The following is a 22,670-nucleotide window of genomic DNA, read 5'->3' on the forward strand; positions in this document are numbered from 1 at the left end:
AAAGTTTAACTATATAAAAACAATAAAGCTCATGTAAGTTGACTACTTGTGGTGTATTGCTATAGTGGTCTACTTAGATAGGTGGTTAACTTTCAAAGGTGGTTAACTTTTACATATATGTCTGTATTTTATTATGCGAATGACTGAGATTTAATACTCTTGTTCACTCTCTCAGGCCCTTCTTATTTTAGCATTGCTTTTTCCATCATTAAAACAGTGCTTTCAAATGGCTTCCTTCAAAAGCTTCACTTTCTTGGTAAAGGTAAACGATTTTAAATGTTTTTTCTCGACATTAAAAATGAGATTTCACTATATGTCCGAAACTATTCTTTCAATAATAATAATTATTAATTATTTAACATCATTATTAATAATTAATTATTTAATTATGTAATAATTAACTATTGTTTAAATTTAAATCGTTAAATATTCTTTGCTATCATAGACATTTTTCATTGTGACTAGGTACAGGTATAAAAATTCACCAAAGCCCAACATGATTCCATCACACTGCATACTCACTAAATGGCGTCCTCGCTGCCATTTGGGTTATAGTACGTCCAGCTATGCATTAGGGACATATTTCTATAACACAACTACATTCCCAGCTATTCTAAACATTAAATAAAACCATGGCAACTACAGCCTTTTTACTTTTCCTTCTGGTTTTGGTGAATGGAGAAATTTATCGCTAAATTTGACAATTTTTTTAAAACATTTAATTTTGAAAATTATAAACTATCAGTTGGATAATAACACTTTTTGCTAAATAATAAATAATAGTATATAAAATCATAGTATAATGTAATTAAATATTCACTACTTAAATTTTTCCTCACTCTATGGAAGAACCATCTGCTGTAGTTTTGATTTATCTTCTCTAAACAGATTTTTTATTATTTTTTTGAAAAGTTTTTAATAATAACGAATTTCTAAATTTTTTCATCTTTGATTACGTGTAGTTTTGTATTTTATTTTTTTTTCAACTGTCAAACGATCAATCTATTTGTAAATTTAAGTTGTTCGAGGAAAAAAAATTAAAAATTAAAACTTTCTTTCACAAACATTTTCTTAATTACTCAAATAACCTGACATTATATGAGAAACATGAAAAGAGAAAACTCTCGAATTTAAATTTTTATGTCGAAAGTAATAATTCAAATAGCTTAGAAGGTTTTATGTGAAATATATTATACATTTTTTATAATACATTATTTTTGGTACATGGATTCCCTTATACTCTTCAAAATAGAATATTTCTTAAAATAAGAAAAATTGTCATTGGTACAATATAGTACAAGGCACCACCATATGATGTAATCTTGGACAATTAAAAAAATTTGAGTTGTTTCTCCTAATTAGTTGAGTGATGCTGAATATTCGTGCCATTAAAACTCATTTATTTAGACAACTTTCATAAGCCAATCATAAATGTCATACTAAAGAATAGTTTAGGGGAACGTTTAAAAAAATGCGGATTTACTATGAGCATAAAATGTTTTACATATTGTGAGGGACATAGTCCACAGGAAATTATATTACTGCCAACTGTTGTGTAGGATCTGTTGCACATATCTTAATCCGGTCTAAAGTTAATCCGGTCTCATGCAATTTTTTGGCTTTTGCTAAGCCTAACAAAGATTATGTGTGGAAAATGCACACTTAAAAATAAAAATTAGGTATCAAAGGAAATCTTGAAAGGTATCAAAACTGAATGCCAAATTTTTATACTCGGTGGTGCAAATAATTACACTAATTTCTACATATAATCAGAGCCTGACAAAGGCATGGGCATACGGGGCAGTTGCCATGGGGCCCACATCAGAGGGTGCCCCAAAATCGAATGCAAACTTTAATTAGGTTTCCTTCTTTAATAAACTTTTTTTAATCAAAATATCAGTACAGTGTAAAATTTGTCAGTTTTATGTTAGACTCTTCATTAATCTATTTAAGGAGCACAAAAAAATCTATGTTTCCTAAATCCATGGCGCTCTAGTGCGGAATTCAGCAACATTTTCGCAATTACGATGGACAAAAATTTGTCCAATCAAAAGCCTGTATTTTTACTAATCGTAAAATGCGATATGCCTACAAAAATATAGGCTTCTGATTGACTTAATTGAGCCATTGTATAATTGCGAACATTTAGATGAATTCTGCGTTAATGTCAGCAAGGATATGAATTTTTTGCAGTTAGATGACAAAGTTAACAATCAGAAAACTACATTCGGCATGATGGACAAAGAATTGTCAGAAAATCAATAAAATGGACAGAACGATATTTCGTCTGACCATTGGAGGGGAGTGGACTTTATAGCAGAGTTGGCCGTTGATTACAGTAATCGATTACAACTGTAATTGATTACAGATAATTACAGCTATGTAATCAATTACTTGTAATCACGATTACAAGTAATCAATTACTTGTAATCGTGATTACAACTTTCAAAAAATTTTGATTACAGCTGTAATCATGATTACAATTTTGATTACAGTAATCAATTACTTGTAACCACGATTACAAGTAATCAATTACTTGTAATCGTGATTAAAACTTTCAAAAAATTTTGATTACAGCTGTAATCATGATTACAATTTTGATTACAGTGATCAATTACTTGTAATCATGATTACAAGTAATTGTGATTACAAGTAATCACAACAAAAACGATTACAAGTAATTATGATTACAAGTAATCAAAATATATGATTACATGTAATCATGATTACATGTAATTTGATTACATGTAATTGTGATTACTTGTAATCAAACTATACGATTACAAGTTATTACAATTGTATACTATAGTCAAATTTTTTATGTAAGTATTCATGTGTTTACATATTTTTATGTACATAGAATGTACGCACGCATGAACGTACAATTTGCGATTCCTATACATACAATGTATGCACAAACATTGTTTGTACGTGCAATATTCATAATTATATTGTAATATACTTAATGCAATGCGCATATGCTTAGTACATATAATTATGCATTTATGATACATGTACGCATGTATGTTAGTTTGTACAAAAAGGCAATGTTTTGTATCTTTGTATACATAGACAATGTATGTATGAACGTATATGAAAATAATGTTTATGCGTTTGCATGCTTTTATGTACTTAAGTGCATATATTGTATAAATTTACGATAATAGCACGTATATACAATGTACGTTTGTATATAAAATTGTACGTATTTGCGTACAATATGTAAAAATGTTATTTAAAGGTACAATATATGCACATAGTTGCGTAAATAAAATGCGTACATGTATACATGCATATTTATATGTACATCGATATATGTGCACGCAAAGTATGTACTTATGTACAACTTACGCATGTACTTGTATAACTACATACTTTGTTAATACTTATGCGCATGTAATGCATGGATGTACAAAAAAATAGTTATATGCACAATGTATGCATGTGCATACAACGTATACATGTACATAATTACAAGTAATGTACAAATACGTGCGTACATTTAAATATATGTAATTACAATATGCACATACATTGTGCATACATTAAAGAAATTTATATGAGTAAAGTTATTAAAATTTGTTTTAAAATTATTCTAAGGTATATGAAACTCGACCTCATATTTTTTAGAAAGCAAACGATAATTTTATTTGGAATTTCTGAATATTAATTCCTCACATAAAATTTACCGTTTTTCTTACCATTTAAAAAATTTCTATGAATCATGCATTATGTTATAAAAAAATAAATCTGTATTGTCAAAGATTTCATGAAAATACCTGAAAAAAATTTTTTATTCAGAGAATTTCAAAATTATATAGAACAATTAAAGCTGAAAACTGAATTTAAATATCGTTTGATTTTGTCATTTAACTTGCTTGAGTCATTAAAAGTTAACTTACATGCATTTTATTTATTGCATTGTACACATATTTAGACATAAATGTAATGTACATATGTATACGTATAATGTATGTACGCATGTACAATGTATGTACATACATTCATGTATTGTACGTGCATATATAGTACATATGGATATGCATACATGGAACATACGTGTATTGTACATGTGTGGATACATTCATTGTATATATATACATTGCACCATATGCATAGATAGGGATAGCATGCATGTACACATGTAAAATTTGTACGAAAGAATTATGCCCAATATATTTATGCACATACGTACTGTATATGTACACACATATGTACATTATATGAACATTATATGTTCATTTCATCATATGTACATTATATGAATATACATCTGTACGCTATATGTATATACATCTGTACAATATATGCATCTCAAATGTGTGTATGTACGTACGTTATGCATGTCGAATGCATGTATGAATATATGTGAAATATAAATACGCCCAATGTACATACAATAGTTCACAAATGTATTATGCATATTTGGATACTTACATTGAGTATGAACATATTATGTACATGTACATAAATACACTGGACATGCATATCATGTACATGTATACATACATATATTGTACATCCTACAGATATACCTATATTGCACATGCATACATATATTGTACTGTTCATAAATAAATTGCACATACATGCATGGGACATTGTACAGACAATGTATGTATGTTCGTACAAACACAAGTACTTGTATATACATGCGTACATGAGCATAGATATGCATTTTACATACACAAATATTTGCATAAAATGCATATATTCATTGTGTATAAATGTACATGCCTACATTGTTTGCACATACATACGTAATTATTATCTATATACATACGTATTTATATTTTATACCTACAATATAAGTGTATGTACATGTGTGTGATACTAAAATGTCTGAACATATGCACTAGATAAAATCATTTGTACATACATTTCAGTTACATTCATTTGTACGTATACAAATACGTACAAAATGCAGTACATGTTAATACGTGCAAAATGTATCATTATAAAATACATTCTACTATCTACTGTAAAATATAATCATTTATAAGAATACAATAGTCTTGTAATCGTGTAATTAGATTACATGTAATCATAATTACATGTAATCAAATTACATGTAATCAAATTACATGTAATCATGTATTTTGATTACTTGTAATCATGATTACTTGTAATCGTTTTTTTTGTGATTACTTGTAATCGCAATTACTTGGCATCATGATTACAAGTACAGTGGAACCTGTCTAAATTGACCACCCTCGGGACCAAGTCAAATGGTCACTATATAGAGGTGGTCACTTTACGAAGACTCTTTAAAATGGACTCTTGAAATAAAACTTGTAGAAAATGGTCACCTTACTCAGGCGTTCACTTTACCCAGGTGGTCACTTTTACAGGTTCCACTGTACTTGATTACTGTAATCAAAATTGTAATCATGATTACAGCTGTAATCAAAATTTTTTGAAAATTGTAATCATGATTACAAGTAATTGATTACTGTAATCGACTATGTAATCATGATTACAGCTTTAATCAAACTTTGTAATCACGATTACAAGTAATTGATTACTGTAATCAATATTGTAATCATGATTACAGCTGTAATCAAAATTTTTGAAAATTGTAATCATGATTACAAGTAATTGATTACTGTAATCAAAATTGTAATCATGATTACAGCTGTAATCAAAATTTTTTGAAAATTGTAATCATGATTACAAGTAATTGATTACTGTAATCGACTATGTAATCATGATTACAGCTTTAATCAAACTTTGTAATCACGATTACAAGTAATTGATTACTGTAATCAATATTGTAATCATGATTACAGCTGTAATCAAAATTTTTGAAAATTGTAATCATGATTACAAGTAATTGATTACTGTAATCAAAATTGTAATCATGATTACAGCTGTAATCAAAATTTTTTGAAAATTGTAATCATGATTACAAGTAATTGATTACTGTAATCGACTATGTAATCATGATTACAGCTTTAATCAAACTTTGTAATCACGATTACAAGTAATTGATTACTGTAATCAATATTGTAATCATGATTACAGCTGTAATCAAAATTTTTGAAAATTGTAATCATGATTACAAGTAATTGATTACTGTAATCAAAATTGTAATCATGATTACAGCTGTAATCAAAATTTTTTGAAAATTGTAATCATGATTACAAGTAATTGATTACTGTAATCGACTATGTAATCATGATTACAGCTTTAATCAAACTTTGTAATCACGATTACAAGTAATTGATTACTGTAATCAATATTGTAATCATGATTACAGCTGTAATCAAAATTTTTGAAAATTGTAATCATGATTACAAGTAATTGATTACTGTAATCAAAATTGTAATCATGATTACAGCTGTAATCAAAATTTTTTGAAAATTGTAATCATGATTACAAGTAATTGATTACTGTAATCGACTATGTAATCATGATTACAGCTTTAATCAAACTTTGTAATCACGATTACAAGTAATTGATTACTGTAATCAATATTGTAATCATGATTACAGCTGTAATCAAAATTTTTGAAAATTGTAATCATGATTACAAGTAATTGATTACTGTAATCAAAATTGTAATCATGATTACAGCTGTAATCAAAATTTTTTGAAAATTGTAATCATGATTACAAGTAATTGATTACTGTAATCGACTATGTAATCATGATTACAGCTTTAATCAAACTTTGTAATCACGATTACAAGTAATTGATTACTGTAATCAATATTGTAATCATGATTACAGCTGTAATCAAAATTTTTGAAAATTGTAATCATGATTACAAGTAATTGATTACTGTAATAAAAAAATGTAATCGATTACATTTTTGGCCAACTCTGCTTTATAGCTATTTTGGGTTCTAGTCAATTTTCTTGTTATATATGTATAATGAGGTGAAAAATTTAAATACCTCCATAAAGTTCAATTCTTCATTACTGAAGTAGTGAAGCAGAGGAAGGCCCCCAATGAAGTTTTCGCCCCCAGCCCCAATCAGGCTAAGTCGGGCCCTTCATATGATACTATAACAATACTTCAAAGTTGGGCTTTCCGCGTGAATAAGTAAAGATTTGAGTCACTAATTCATTTTCTGCATCGATGTAATTCGTCTTTTAAATTAACTTTATCTTTAAACAGATTTGTCCTATTTATTCTTTCTTAAATGTGCACTTTTTGTAAAATGGAATTTCGTATTGTTACTGTTAGATGAATGGAAGGAAAAACTTTTAGAAAAAATTGACAAAGATGTTCTACCTGCTTTTCTTGGGGGATCTAGGACCGATCCAGATGATAACCCTTTGTGTACTAGTTTTGTAAGTTAAACTATTTGTTGCTTCACATATTATTACTATGCAGTATTTCAATTTCATTGTTTATGTAACTAATTTTACTTGCTTGTTTATATAACTTGCTTATAAAACAAGTTTGCTGGTAGTTTGAGTGCTAACCACTTATCTAACAGGTGTACTATTCTTGTTGGTAAAATTGTAGAATCGAGGGACCCTAGGATTGGCGACAAATTTCAATTCCAAGTTATTAGACGCGCTGTAAGATTTTATGTAAAATCTTAATTATCAGATGATACTATACAGCTTTATTGTTTTTAAGCTGCAGTAACCGGTTTGCACTTGTTTACGTTCGTGTATCAATTGGTTAACATTGTAATGCAATATGTTAAAAATAAATACAAACAGGAAGTACATAAAAAATCTCTTGAATAAAAAACCATTACATTTATGTTTAAATATAAAAGTATTGCATATAAACTTGTGCATAACATGTAATTATTAAAACCTTACAGTGCTTCTAATAATTTGGTTTAATTATTATAATATACTAATATAATACCTTATATAATAGACATTCTATATTTATATAATATATCGTCTTATTTAACCAATTGATACAAGAAAGTAAACAAGTGCAAACCGGTTTCAGTCACGTGAAAACAATAAAGCTGCACAGTATCACCTGATAATTAAGATTTTACATGGAATCATATAGTGTGTCTAATAATTTGGCCAGAAACTGTACATAAGGCATTTTTTTCAAATTGCCAAATATCAGAGAGGCTTTAACTTTTGTTGTAATTTATAATTTGGAAAGCTGGAAGGTCAATCCTCTATATTGTATCTTTTATATTCCGTATATCTAATCTAGTTTTATGTTTCAATTTGATGAAAGATGCAATAACAACTGGTTATTTGTTTTTAGATTAGACACGGAAAGAAAATTCCTGAAGAACTGTATTTAAAGCAAAGATCATTAAGAAACGAAAAGGGAGTAAGAAAACTAAATGTGACCAGATCATCTTTCTCTGAAGTGATGCTTTTAGTTTACGAGCCAAATACGTTTATTGAGTGGGAATTTGAAACAGCTAGCAGGAGTATAGGTTTTGGTCTCTTCTTTAAAAGCGAATCAAACTCATGCATGGAAATAGAAGAACTAATTGAACTACAAAGATTTGAAGCTACTCTTGAAACAGGCATTTACAAGTGCATTAAAACAGGAACATGTAAGCACAAAAGTTTCGATCAATTGTTTTATGATTGTGATTGATTGTTTTTCCATTATTATTGTATTTTTTTTACATTTCAAGGAATTTTTTTGAAGAAAATTTTTGATTACAAATTGAATTTTAGAAAACATTTTTCAAACAAATTTTGTTTATCAATATCATTGAAATATTTAACAGAGTAAAAAATATTTCTTACAAAGATTAGAATTAACAGAAACGAATGACAAGATTTTAAATACTTATAACTATACGAAATAAGCAAAATTAAAAGAAATTGTAAGTCTTTTTCCTCCAACGAAGGCCCATCCTTTTAGTTTTGCATGTGTGTGCTAACTCACACATTAGCTTTCAAATCAATGGAATGCGAAATTGACAGTGGTTTAACCTTAATCACAAGTATATCAAGTTAGACCAAAAGTTTTCTTTTCTTATGAGTGGTACCCATAAATATTGCGAGAAGTTTGAAAAATCATCTGCGAATGGTTTGGAATCATGAGCAGTGTGAAACGACAAAATGTAATGAATGTAATTTCGCAAATTTTTTTTGAATATTTTTTCTTTGCTTGGCTAAACATGTTCGGCTCAGACGAACCCTAATAATCAGACTAGTACGAAAAATTAAAAAAAAAATCAAGTAATTCTAATATAATTTTAAGAGAAAATAACGTTTATTGTATTTACCGAAAAGGCTCTGGATGGCGACATTTTTTCTGACATGGCTCTATTTCAGCTGTGTGTCTTGTCGCATGAGAGTAATAGTTTATAGTTCGTTCACCAAGAATTGGCACTTGGCTCCACCTCCTCGGACGAAGAGTTCATTTCAGATCAGGAGTAAGAGGAGAAACGTCTCCGCGCTTGAAATTGAGACAACCCTTAATGCGCGCCAAACGCAAACTGCTAATTCTTTTCCAGTCACTTACTTCGCTTTATCATCTGCTATTATACCTTTCGTTACTCTAGCTAATTAGATATATTGTAGCAAAATGTCTCAACAAAGGACAAATTATTCACTCGAAAGAGCGAAATATCGTCAAATTCATGAAGTATTTTATGTTAAAAAATGCACATAAAGAGTGCGAAATAAATATTTTTGTCATACAATCGCCAAATAGCAACCTTATTTAGGATTGTTCAGATCTTCTCTCCAAAATAGCTTAATAGTATCGTCGGATACCACGTGATGAGGGCGGAGCCAAGTGCTATCTCCTTGTGAACGAATTCGAATTATACCAGTGATTGCAGTCGTGTTCCGACCTGAATTAGATCATCCTCTCATCTGATTTTGAAGCCTCTGTTTTGCTATATTTATGTAGTATTTATCAAATCTGAGTGTTGTAAATAGTTCCATTATCTGGAAGTTTCAGAAATAAAATTAAGGAGCCTAGTTTACTCATCTCCAATCTAAACGAATCCATTTTCTTGGTACAACTTAATTGTATAATAGATGCTTGTTGCGTAACACACACGAAAGGGTTACGCATGTTCATTAAATAATTGAAAAAATAGATTGGAATACTTTTCTTTAAATTGGTCGATCATTTATTTTAACAAGTGTACTAGTTTCGAAAATTTAAATATTTAAAATGTTTTTCTAATCCCTGCAGATAGATAGCGCCTTAAGGATTATTTTAAGAAACAATCATATATCACGTGAGTATGTGCGAGTCACGTAAGAAGTTACGGTTTTGTATAATCTGTAAGTGAAGAAATTATCGACGTTCTTAAGATTGTCGTCATATAATGCTCTTTATTACTGACGAATTAAAGCTTTTCAGCAAATATTATGCTCTTTTCATTTTATTTGTAATTGTAATTCATGTTTTTTTTCGCAGCAAAGGGTAACTTTAAGTATTACAAAAGCTACGGCACCATATTTACTTCTATTGGTTTTGTTGTCAAGTAACGTTTTTTTTTGTCGCTAAATGACCTTGTCATACTCAGTTACTCAAACGTCACACATAATAAATTGCAGTGTGTTAATGTCAATTTTTAATTGTTTAATCAGATAACACTTTTTGCCATTCCACTATACGGCTTTCAGAAATTAAAACTGACAGACGCATACTTACTTTGAATGTAGCACTTACATTAATGTTGAAGTATAAATCCATATTCCTATTCATTTGTACATTTCAGATGGATAATTAGTAAATGTATGCTTGAGAACTGATGTTTTATTATATAATCATAATCCCCCCTTAGAATAGCTATTATAAAAAATAATAAATAAAAGCGCGGCATGATTTTATAACCGTCGTTAAACAGTCGACTCAAATTTTCGGTTTACGGCTACTAATATTCAACTTCGTAGCCTTGTATCTTTGAATCCAATCCAGAAGACAAGGGAACTCCTGGATCAAGTATTGGGAGAAATTTGCCGTCGTGGAGGACTTTTTGATGGAACTAACCTGTATTTGCGTTACATGGAGAGGAAGACCACGAGAGCCTCCCAAGGTTAGCCTGATGGCAAAGGGACTCTAGTCCATGATTAGGGGTGCAGGTTTGTCGCGGCGTGAACTTCCGCGATGATTTCCGCGAAATTGTCATCTTTTTTCCTAAAATCCGCGAATTTCTCAATATGTCTTGACTTGCGAGAAAATTGCTTAAAATTTGAATTTTTTTCATTTTTTATTTATTATTTTTATTAAACAGAATTTTTTATTTTCCTGAACCTTAAATTGAACATGTAAAATTGATTAGATATTTAGGGGAGTGAATCAATCGCAAAATGACATGAAAATAGTTCAGAGATAAGAGATAATCACAATCTTGTCAACTAAGGTGGTCTTTCTACACTTAGGGAGGGTAATTACCTTCCTGAAGTCAGTAAGAATACAAAAGAAATTGGAATCACAAAAGAAGGAAAATATTATAAATCAAATCTTTGACAGAAAAATTGTCACAGCAATTACTTCTTACAAAGCAACGGTCAAGGAATTGCGCGTTGGTGAAGGAAAATTGATCGAGTTTTGGAAATCAAAGACCGAACGCTCCAAAATTGGCAAAAGTGGCAATTCGAAAACAGCGTTGACGCAGAAAGATCGTTTTTTAAGTATAAAAATGTATTAAGTGATGAAAGACGAAGGATAAATGAGAATAATTTGACAATGTACAATACTTTGTACCAAAATTCTGTTCATTTAAATAAAAATATTAATATTGCTTGAAATTCAAAGAAATACTTTTGTTGTGTATTTTTAAGATTTTTTTTATTATTTGCGCAATTTCTGTCTTTTGCATCATTTATATAATAATTTTTTTAATGTTTAGAATTTGTGTAATTTTCAAAATTTCCCACGATTTTTCCGCGAATTTGGGGTCTTTTTTTCCCGCGACAAACTTGCAGCCCTACCCATGATCCGTCTACCACTGAGGTTATTTCACGTCAGCACTGTGATCGGTGCAAGCTGGATGCGGAATTCATATTGACCAGCCATAGCTGGGATTCGAACCCGGTTCACCTCATTGGAAGGCGAACGCTGCAGTTCCTAGTAGGAAGTAAAATAATAACAAGCAAAAGATGGCTTATAACAAGGTTTTATACTACAATAAATTTTACTTAACGCTGTTTTTCGAAGGTCTGTCGCCAAGGAATATAAAAAAGCCATAATTCAAGATCCTTACACTAGAAACAAAGTGATGATTTTAAACTATTTATAAAAATGTTGCCGTGAAGAATTATCTCGGCTTTAGAACAGACAAATAACTAAAATATTTCAAAAGGTTTTTAAACTTTTTTAAAAATCGGCAATTTGGTGACATTATTCCACCTAGATGAAAATTTTCAAAATTACTGCCAGTTTTTGCAAATTTTTATGAGTTCAGGTAATGCAGCATTTGAGAAAGTTGTTAAATACTAAAAAATGAGTCTACAAACGCTTTTAAGTTTCACAAAGCTGCGGACGTTTTGAGCCATTTTCAAAATTAGCGTAGACAGTGCTGGTTATAGTTAGGCTAAACTTAATCTAACAGTTGCAAATCATCACAGTAGTAATAAAAATAGTATATTATTCGCAAAAAAGTACCATTTCATATTACGGAGCTTTCGAAGAACAGTTTTAAAAATTTAATCTGTCTTGTATATTAGGAGGCTTCGTCTACTGCTCGCTCCGCCTAACTAAAAAATCAGCCCAAAACCTGGAGTGAAAAAAAACCTCAAAATCCTTAGCAGAAAATTTCGTAATTTTTATTAAGAAAAAGTAAAGAAAAGTTAGAAAAGATGAAGGAAAATTTCTTTAGATTTTTTGGATGAAAAATACGAAATTTTGAGTCAAAACGCTTAAACCTTTTACAGTTTCTTTAAAGGCTTTGTGCTGGAAGCTCTTCTGCCGGAATTTCAAAAATTCCTAAGAATTTTGGAAAGAAAATTACGTTTTTTGAATTTTTTTTCTTTAGGAAATTCTGGGAGAAAGCTACATTCTTTTTTAAGATTTATTTAATTTCCAGGCGGCGTGTTAATAAGTTTTAATTTCAAAATTAATAATTTAATCTTAATAAAAACAGCAGAAAAATATCGCTAATTTTTTATTGCATATTTTATTACTGTATATTAAAAAAATTAACAATTTACGTAAAATTATGTAAGTTTACGTAACTAACGTAGCTAAAATTCTGCCCAAGTATTTTTTTTGTTGATAATTTAGTGTTACTAAAATATTTACATACACAAATAGATAAAAAGATTCGATAATAGGAACATTCTAATCATAAAGTTTTTAAATACTTATCCGTAATAACTAATAATAAGATAAAAATACTTTTTGCAAATAACACGCGTTGCCTTTACAATGTTCTAAGAACTGAGATATCCTTTAATTTTGCTCATTTCTGTTGCGCTTCAATGATACAGGTTGTAAAAAAAACATATTGTATTTAAAGCTATTATGACGGAATAGTTCGAATAGTTGTAACAATTTTACAAGTTCAACCTTATTTCAACGAAACTTACAGCATACGAACAATTTCGTGTATTTCACGAACTAAATCGATCGCAACTTGGCTATTGCTTCTTGCCTATCAAACCCTTTATAAAATCTTCTCTGTAAGAAAATTTAAACTTTAATTTAACCTTTCATTTCCCCGGACAACATATGTGGACCTTCACTTCTTAGTTTCGAAAAAACAGCCTCTAAAATTAGTTTCTAAAGTGTGTAATATGGTAAATTTTAAAATTTGAACAGAATCGGTCGAATAGTTGAGAAATTAAATTTTAAGTATATGACTTCTTTGAAATTCAATTTCTCAGAAACTATTCGACCGGTTTTGCTCAGATTTTGTATTTTGCTATATAAAATTACATTCTTTAAAATTATGTAAAAAAATTTCATTCATACCTTACAATTCAAAACTGTTTCGACTATTTTTAAATAAAATAATAAAAAGAATATTTTTGGATGAACAAATTTTATAGTTGTGGGTAAAAATGTTTCAATTCGCTTAAAAAGTGTTCGAGATATAGCGAAGTAAGCAAAAAGTTAAATGAACATGAAGGTGTCCAAACTTTGGAGTCCTCTTTTAACCAAACTATTGGGACAATATTTCCCAGATTGCAGCTACCCCTTATATTTTGTTGATCAGAATTCCGAATCTGTCGAAAAAAGGTATTTTTATTCTGAGAAATAGTTTTTTGTGTCTGATTTCGTAACTTAAAATTCCGTCTGCACTCATTAATTAGCATATTTGAGGTCACTCCCTCGAGCCACTTTTGAGTCTTGGAACGTAAAAATCCGATCATCAGATCAAAGGTAACTTAGGGTGGTCCGGTTTATTTGTGGCGCACTGCACATACATACATTTAATAATTTTAACTTGTGAATTTTCCCTTTTTTTAAAATTTGCAATGAAGAATTAATTATTTTTTTTAAAAAGTTAATGTTAGATTCATTTTAATAATTATTTATTTTGCGTCATTTGCATAATTAAATTAGCTTTTAAACTGAGATTCCATGTAGTAATGCTTCGGTTTTCATTTAGTATTTCATCTCATTGTAAGAAAACTTTTTTTAAATTTTTTTTAAAAACATTTTTATATCTTTTCATCATTGTATTTAAATAGACCATAATACAACGTTATGCATGATCTTTCTTACTTTTGTTGCAATTTAACATTTCAAATATTTTTATAATTTTACTCTGTTAAAGCCTGAAGTCCAAGTATGTGGACCTAAAATTATTAGACCTCTGGAAGTATAATTCATACACTGGTGGACAAAATTAAGAGATGGAAGATATTTTCCCAACTATCTCAAAAAATACTGAATATAAATAAATGAAATTTGGTATGGATATAACTTATTCCATGATAATCAAGTATGCAAAACAAAAATGAAAGTGCCATTCAATGGCAAGACCTATTGCCAATAAATCCAATATAGTCTGAACTTAAGGATAAAAGATGACGATAAAAGTGAGGCTTGTACAGTGTGTGTTGCCTCTAGTATGGTGTATGGTCATCCCTGACAGACAGACAGCATGCACAACGAGTATGCCTGCTGTTAATAAGGGAGTTAAGGAGGACTTGTGGAAGACCCTCCCATTCTTCCACCAGAGCAATTTCTAACTCCAGAATGGTTCTGGGGGGAGGTTCGCAACAGCTCTCCCAAGAGCATCCCAAGCATGTTCAATAGGATTCAGGACAGGGGATTTGGCTGGCCAATCCATTCGTTGAATATCCTCGCTTTCCTAATACTCATCAACCATGAGAGCCCTAGGTGGTCGCGCATTGTAGTCCATAAAAATGAACTCAGGGCCAACAGCGCCCTTGAAAAGACGCACATAGGGCTCTAAGACCTCCTGTCTGTACCTCTGGGCATTCACGGAACCATTATCAAACACATGGAGTGGTGTGCGGGTATCTTGCATGTGCGAATGAATGCGCGAAAATGCTTTCCATCTCTTAATTTTGTCCACCAGTGTAGTTTGTTTATCTTATTATGACTTATGACAGTAAAATAGAAATTCGGAACTGAAAAATATTTTTTTGCTATCTCCCTTTATACTTCAGTTGTGAAGAGCGTATTCATACTCGGCCATGTAACATAACATACTTTATTACCATGCTAACGAAAATAATTATTAAAAAATTAGGGGGATCACAATGTGGCATAATATGTAAATACGTATATATATATATATATTTATAAGTGTGTAATATAATGAAAAATTTAAAAATCGGAAATTGTTTCTCACTTTACTGTATATATAAATGGTCCCAAATATCACCGAAATATTAACCTATAACTTTCAAACTAGGCTGGATGTAATATCGTAGTATACTATATTACCATACCAAAGGAAATTATTATAGACAAATAAAATGGCGTAAAAGTTAATGTATTATTTGTTAAAAAGAATTTTTAATTATTGCTGATTTAAACTTTTATACTTTCCTTTACATTTCTTTTATTAAAGCTGTATATTTCCGTTAAAAACCATTACTTTCTATGAAAAATATTGGAACCTTAATAAAAGCTTCACATCTTGCCTCTATCAAATATGACTTCATTCTAAATTTCATAAACCACAAAATTAAGGAAAAACTTACTGACAATAATCTTAAATAAAACTATTTCAATCTTGTGCATTTCCTTATCTATAACTTCATGCGTGTTTTTATGAACATTTCTCCCCTTGCATTTACTCTTACATTTCTTTAACAAAACTACTAAAATTTATGTAAAGGTTTCGAGAGGATTCTTTTACTTGAGCGCCTGCAAATCCACTTGATTGATTCACATTCATTATTATTATAATTTTTTTTATTATTTAAAAGAAATATTTTTTTTCCAGAAATTAAACATAGTCTTGTTAATGAAATATATAATTTTAATTTTGCGTAAGCATATTTTGTTAATATGTTAATCTTAACGAAAATTATGCTTTACATCTATGATTAGAGCGATATCAGTAGTAGTATACCACCCGGTATAAGCGGCGGAAGTGACGTCAGAGTCAACCGGAGCTTATTTCTGCCCCAGCCGGAAGTTGCTTATTTCTGCCCGCCCATGAACCGGAAGTGGCTTATTTCTGCCCGCCTATAAACCGGAAGTTGCTTATTTCTGCCCGCTTGCTTATTTCTGCCCGCTTGCTTATTTCTGCCCGCCTGAAAATCGAAACTTCGTCTGCAACGTCATGGGGAGCTTATTTCTTTTTTTTCTTAAGCCTAACATATTTTTAGTTTCGGTTTCTGTTTTTAATTTAGTTTCGTTTTTTTAAATATTATTTAATTTATTAGTTTTTTGAGGGTGGCAACACTTATTATTTTTAATATTAGTTTTTAAGGATGGCAACACTTGTAAACTTTGTTATTTGGGGGAGATATTGTATATTATGAAGTTATGACGTCATCTTTTATTACATAACACATATCATACACATGCTTTAACTCTAGTGGCGCCATCTATGTGGGAATGTTAGAAATAAAATAACTTTAAATCTATTTTAATATTTAATTCTGTTTTATTATTATTTATTAAATATAATTAAGGCTGAGGATCGAACTCACGCCATCAAAAAGCCTTCGTGGGTCAGTAGTTGGATATCATAACCACTGACCCACGAATGCTTGGTTAGATATGTGTTAATAAGTTTAACTTTTTGTATTTTGAACACGTGTATGAATAAAAACTGTTTGATATCGATATCTTAATACAGTTTAATCGATATAGTTTCACTTAACCTTTGATAGTTATTAAATAATTATTTCTGCCCCTCTTAATGCTATTATAACTTTCTCTGGGTGGCAACCTTACTGACCATGCACGTGTTAATATTTAGCGTGTTCCGTGTGATAACACAACTACTGATTACAGAGCGAGTCATTCTGATAAGATAAAACATGCTAAATCTTGGTCTATGACGTGTGTATTGAATTCAGTTCCTTTCACTTGCGCTGGTAAGTATTTAAGCATGTGACAGTCTGATATTTTTCTGATTGGTTGTTAGAGTTATATTTCCTTTTTTGGCAACGATTAATACTGTGTTGATAATAATTTCCTTATCGTATATCACAAGTTCCTTTGCTCTGGCGTGTGTAGTTACTTCTTGAAAAATTGTTTATATTTATTTCTTAAGTGTTGTTTTACAGTCTTTAGATAGTTATGGCAGCCAACTCTTCATTAAAAAGAAAGCACATTGAAATTCAAGTAAGTACTTATTATTTTCTTTACCCTTATTTTATGACTGTTCATGTGTAATAATTAATTTATTTAATGTTAATAGATTTTCAGCCTAAACATAATTTTAAATTCTTTAACTACTTATTTCTTAACTAACCTATCTGTAAACTTAATCATATATTTTTACTCTTAAACTTTTATTTCAGATATACATATTACTTAGAAATAATTTTTAAAATAATGTTCAATCATAATAACGTTTTTTCTTGGTGACTCAAAATATTTATTTTTTATTTTTAGGATGTACCAAAGAGAAAAGGTTTGTTTCAAGAGGGCTGCTACCCCGAACACTACTACCCAATTGGCGACAACTACTTTGTTTTGACCAGCACCTTCAAGGAAAAGACAGCTATTCATATTCGAAAGTTTAATCGCTACGGAGATGACTATTATCCATCAACAGTGGGGCTCACTCTTAAGCCGGAACAGTTCACTGTGTGTTTTCAACATGGCCCACCCACCTCCATTTTCGACATCGTTGAAATCAACTTAGCTCTTGAGGCGATCAATGAATACGATAAGAGGGAGTTTTATTTGCTCATGGCTGATGACGGCAAGTACACGCTCACTCACGAACACAAGTGTAGAAGTGGACGACTGTACAAGTTCCCCCTAGACATTAGCTTCGCCCAGTGGAACGCCATTAAAAATGTCCAAGAGGAAGTGATATCCAGCTACCTAACCCTGAAGTTTAAGTCTAGGGATCTCTTGGAGACTTTTAAAATGGTTTCCAAAAGGAATATACCTTTGGAAAAGCCGAACAGCAGCCGCTACGAAGAAGTTGAACGGGACCTCAATAACTGTTTGACGCTCGTCTTATACAGACATATAGGTGCGAAGAAAGGTCTCCAACCACCTATGAGAGTTGGGGACGAGGATATTGAAATTGGTGAACTAGCGTCCGTCAAGGATTTTAACGAGTCCTGCATGTTTTTAAACGTTGTAGGGCTAGTTCGTGATTTTGAAAAAGAACTGTGCGAAAACAGGATCTATCCGGAATGTGTTCCATTGATTGACTATCTGAGTGAACAATATTTGAAAGTCATCCGTCTGGATCTATGTATTGCTGCAGCAAGGAAGGATTTTTGTTCTTTCGAAATTTAAATAGTTAAGTTTTTATTATTATTATTATTATCTTTGAAAATAAAATGTATTTAATAACGTTCAGACATTTTGTTGTTGTTATTAGATATTTGCTAAAAATTTTGTGTGAAACTTTATTTTCCAGAGGAGAAAATTTTTTTCTATTTCAGCAGGCATGACTTTTCTTTTTCAGTATAATACTTTTTTTTCAGGTTCTTAAAATAAAATTCTTGCTTAAATTTAAAAAGGAAAAAAAATTCAATACTTGTATAGGTATTACTATTTAATTTTATTAAAATTATTGTATACCATTATTTTTAAGAATGTTTATGAGTGTTAATTTTAACTGTTAGAAATAAAACTGTTATTAGAGAAAACAAAATAATTTCTAAAAATTTTTTTTAAATAGATTATGGATCATTTACTTTCATCAGTTTATACGAAACCTGAACAACCAGGAAGTTTTGGAGGTGTAAATGCTATTTATAATTCTGTGAAAGGTAAAGTGAGGAAAAGTGACGTTAAGAAATGGTTAGAGACTAAAGATTCTTATACTTTGCATAAACCTGTGAAACATAAATTTAAACGGAATCGAGTGATTGTAGGAGGTATAGATGAACAATTTCAAATTGATTTAGTTGACATGCAATCTTTAGCAAAATTTAATAATGGATATAAATATTTGTTAACTTGTATAGATTGTTTCTCAAAGTATGCTTGGGCTATTCCTATTAAAGATAAATCAGCCAAAAATGTATTGCATGCTTTAAAAACTATTTTCAGAGAAAGAAAACCTGAGAAACTGCAATCAGATAAAGGAAAAGAATTCACTAATAAACTTGTTCAACAATATCTTAAAAATTTAGGAGTTTATTTTTTTACAACAAATAATGAAACTAAGTCAAGTATTGTTGAGAGGTTTAACCGTACTTTAAAAATGAAGATGTGGAAATACTTTACAGAATATAATACGAAAAAATATATTGACGTCATTTCTAAATTAATCGATAGTTATAATCATACCAAACACAGAAGTATAAAAATGGAACCAACCTCAGTGAATATCGATAATCAAAAGGAAGTATGGAATAATTTATATAGTGATAAGGTGAATAATGATAAGCCTGTCTTTCAAATAGGTGACACTGTTCGCATTAGTAAGTCCAAACGTCATTTTGAAAAAGGATATGAAAATAATTGGACACGAGAATTATTTGTTATAGATAAAATAATCTCGCGAAAACCTATAGTGTATAAATTGAAAGATTTAATGAATGAATCAATCGACGGTACCTTTTATGCAGAAGAATTACAAAAAGTAGTCGATTCTGGATTTTATCCAGTTGAAAAAATAATTAAGAAGAAAAAAATAAATGGAAAGATGCAATATTTTGTTAAATTTCTAGGTTATTCCGATAAATTTAATGATTGGGTGACGGATATTCATAAAGTATAAATAGCGCAACGTTTTCGTTAAAGGTTCATTTTTAAAAATGTCTTTCTACGTGACGTTACCTTCTGATAGCTCAACGCGATTCTTTCCTGATAATAAAATCTCTCATTTCAAAACTCAATTACCTATACCAGTGGATTTAAGAGGTGAATGGGAAGTAGGTTTATCTGAAATCATTTATCCGCATTCTTGGCTGAACGTTAATGAAACTAATAATTATTTTCATTACAAGATAAATAATGGTAATATCATATCGACTGTTAAGCAAGCAATTGATGTGGGGTGTTATGAATCAATGTTCGATATTGTATCAGCTATACAACTTGCTTTACCTAAAAATCCAAGTCGGTTTACAATAAATTACAATAAAGCTACGAAACGAGTTAAAATTAACGCCGTTCAAGGTTGCAGCCTTCATTTAGAGAAGTTAGGCGAATTGTTAGGATTTCAACGTGATGCAGTCATTACGGGTAACCAGAAAAGCGAATTTGTGGCTGACGCATGGTCTAATTTTTCAGTTTTCTATGTGTACACAGATCTTATTTCCCCCCAAATTGTCGGAGATACACAAGCTCCTTTACTGCGGATCGTCCGAATAAAAGGACATGATGGAGAAACTATCAGTCAGTATTATGATAGACCTCAATACTTACCCTTAACGAGACATTCATTTCAAACAATTCAAATCGAACTCAGACTGAATTCAGGAGATTTTGTTCCGTTTGAAAGAGGCAAAGTGATGGTTGTGCTGCATTTCCGAATGCGACAAATACTATAAATATTGCGTGTTTTTTTAAAAAGGCTTCATTTCAAGATAAGCAGTCAAGATGAAAGTACCTTATGTTTGCTGTTCCAAGAAGTTGGAGGACTATTATGCTTCCCAAGCAGGAAACGGTTTACCTTATTATCGTGGTGTGTCGTATCAAAAAGGTTATGGTCTGGGCGGCATATTTAGACGTCTATTTAGAGCAGCCCTACCATACATTGTTCGCGGGTCAAAAACTGTTGGAAAAGAAGCATTAGTCACAGGATCACGTGTTATGTCCGATGTACTAGCAGGCCAAGATTTGAAAACATCAGCCAAAAATAGAGCAAAAGAGTCGAGTAAAAATCTGGCCAATAAAGCTCTTGGGAAAATACAGTCAATGATTGGCAGTGGGCGCTATAAAAGAAAACGCAAGACGAAGAAAAAGATCATTTCATCAAAGAAACAGAAAGTGAGAGGACGTGATATTTTCGACTCATCATGACGTTTCTTTTAAAAGGTTCCCCGGAATGTGTGAAGTCTGAACTGGAATTGTTTCAAATGCCCGGCACGCAAACAGTTATACAAAGTGGACAGTGGGTTGAATTTCACCCGTTATCGAACGTGTTTGATGGCGGACCCGTTGAATTTCATATATCTGGTTCTGGTGATGAATTTATTGATCTAAGCCAAACTCAGCTTCACGTACAAGCAAAAATTTTAAAAAACGATAATACCAATTTAACAGCTGATGATAAAATTGGTCCAGTAAATTTATTTTTACACTCATTATTTTCTCAAGTGGATATTTCTTTAAACGACCGCATCATATCTAATTCCAGCAATACTTATCCTTATCGATCTTACATTGAAACACTTTTAAACCATGGTTATGACAGTAAAACCTCCCAATTGACAGCCGAACTTTATTATAAAGATTCAAACGATGGTCTTAAAAAAAGATCAGATTATTTCAAGTTAAGTGCAACTGTGGATATGATTGGTTGTATTCATAGTGATTTGTTTCATCAAAACAGGTTATTATTAAACATGGTTGATATAAAAATTAAATTAAATCGTAGTAAACCCGAGTTTTGTCTAATAGGAAAGTCGGGATATAAAGTTGTATTGGATAGAATTTCGCTTTTAGTTAGAAAAGTACGTGTGAGTCCTGGAGTCATTCTAGGACACGCAAAAGCATTAGAAAAAGATACTGCAAAATATCCTATCAATCGAGTGCTCTGTAAAGTGTATTCCATTCCTAAAGGAAACATGTCATTTGTGCAAGACAATGTATTTGTGGGACAAATTCCTAAACGACTTATCATAGGTTGTGTCGAAAATGATGCATTTCATGGAACATTTGAAAAAAATCCTTTTGATTTTAAACATTTCAATTTAAACTTTATCGCCGTCTACGTAGATGGTCAACCAGTCCCCCATAATCCATTGGAACTCAACTTTTCACAAAAACAATATATAAGAGCTTATCAAAATTTATTCATGAGCACTGAGCATATGAGAAGTGATAAAGGTAACTTTATTTCCAGAGAAGAATTTTGTGATGGTTACACTCTATATGCTTTTGACTTATCACCTGATTTATGTGATGGCGATCATTTCAATTTAATAAAGCACAGTAATCTACGAGTTGAAATGAAATTTGAGCAACCGTTAGAAAAAACAGTGTGCGTTATTGTGTTCGCAGAATTT

General features: G+C 30.6%; 2 protein-coding genes across 5 annotated transcripts in view; both read left to right on the forward strand.

Moving 5' to 3' along the window:
- The window catches only part of LOC107449332 (SEC14-like protein 2), a 57,148-nt gene that overhangs the window by 20,410 nt on the left and 14,068 nt on the right, over positions 1–22,670 (forward strand). For 3 of the 4 annotated variants that reach the window (XM_087168323.1, XM_087168321.1, XM_087168322.1), the window contains 3 exons: positions 176–262; positions 7,189–7,295; positions 8,197–8,497. In XM_087168323.1, the coding sequence (XP_087024449.1) occupies positions 176–262; positions 7,189–7,295; positions 8,197–8,497 (495 nt within the window). The remainder of the gene's footprint in view (positions 1–175; positions 263–7,188; positions 7,296–8,196; positions 8,498–22,670) is intronic. The other variant, XM_087168324.1, reaches the window with a different exon arrangement.
- Positions 17,321–18,845, forward strand: LOC147807345 (uncharacterized). The gene is made up of 2 exons (XM_087168686.1): positions 17,321–17,643; positions 17,917–18,845. The coding sequence occupies exons 1-2, from the start codon at positions 17,599–17,601 to the stop codon at positions 18,778–18,780; spliced, it is 909 nt and encodes a 302-aa protein (XP_087024812.1). The 5' UTR covers positions 17,321–17,598; the 3' UTR covers positions 18,781–18,845.

The sequence above is a fragment of the Parasteatoda tepidariorum genome, chromosome 7, assembly GCF_982258835.1.
Source record: "Parasteatoda tepidariorum strain Cologne lab strain chromosome 7, Ptep-v5.0, whole genome shotgun sequence".
NCBI classification, from domain to species: Eukaryota; Metazoa; Arthropoda; class Arachnida; order Araneae; family Theridiidae; genus Parasteatoda; species Parasteatoda tepidariorum.

Excerpts from the sequence above, each read along its gene's own strand:
- LOC147807345 (XM_087168686.1), top strand. The coding sequence starts at position 17,599 with ATGGCAGCCAACTCTTCATTAAAAAGAAAGCACATTGAAATTCAA. Across the intron at positions 17,644-17,916 it reads GAAAGCACATTGAAATTCAA|GATGTACCAAAGAGAAAAGG; the intron begins GTAAGTACTTAT and ends TTTTATTTTTAG.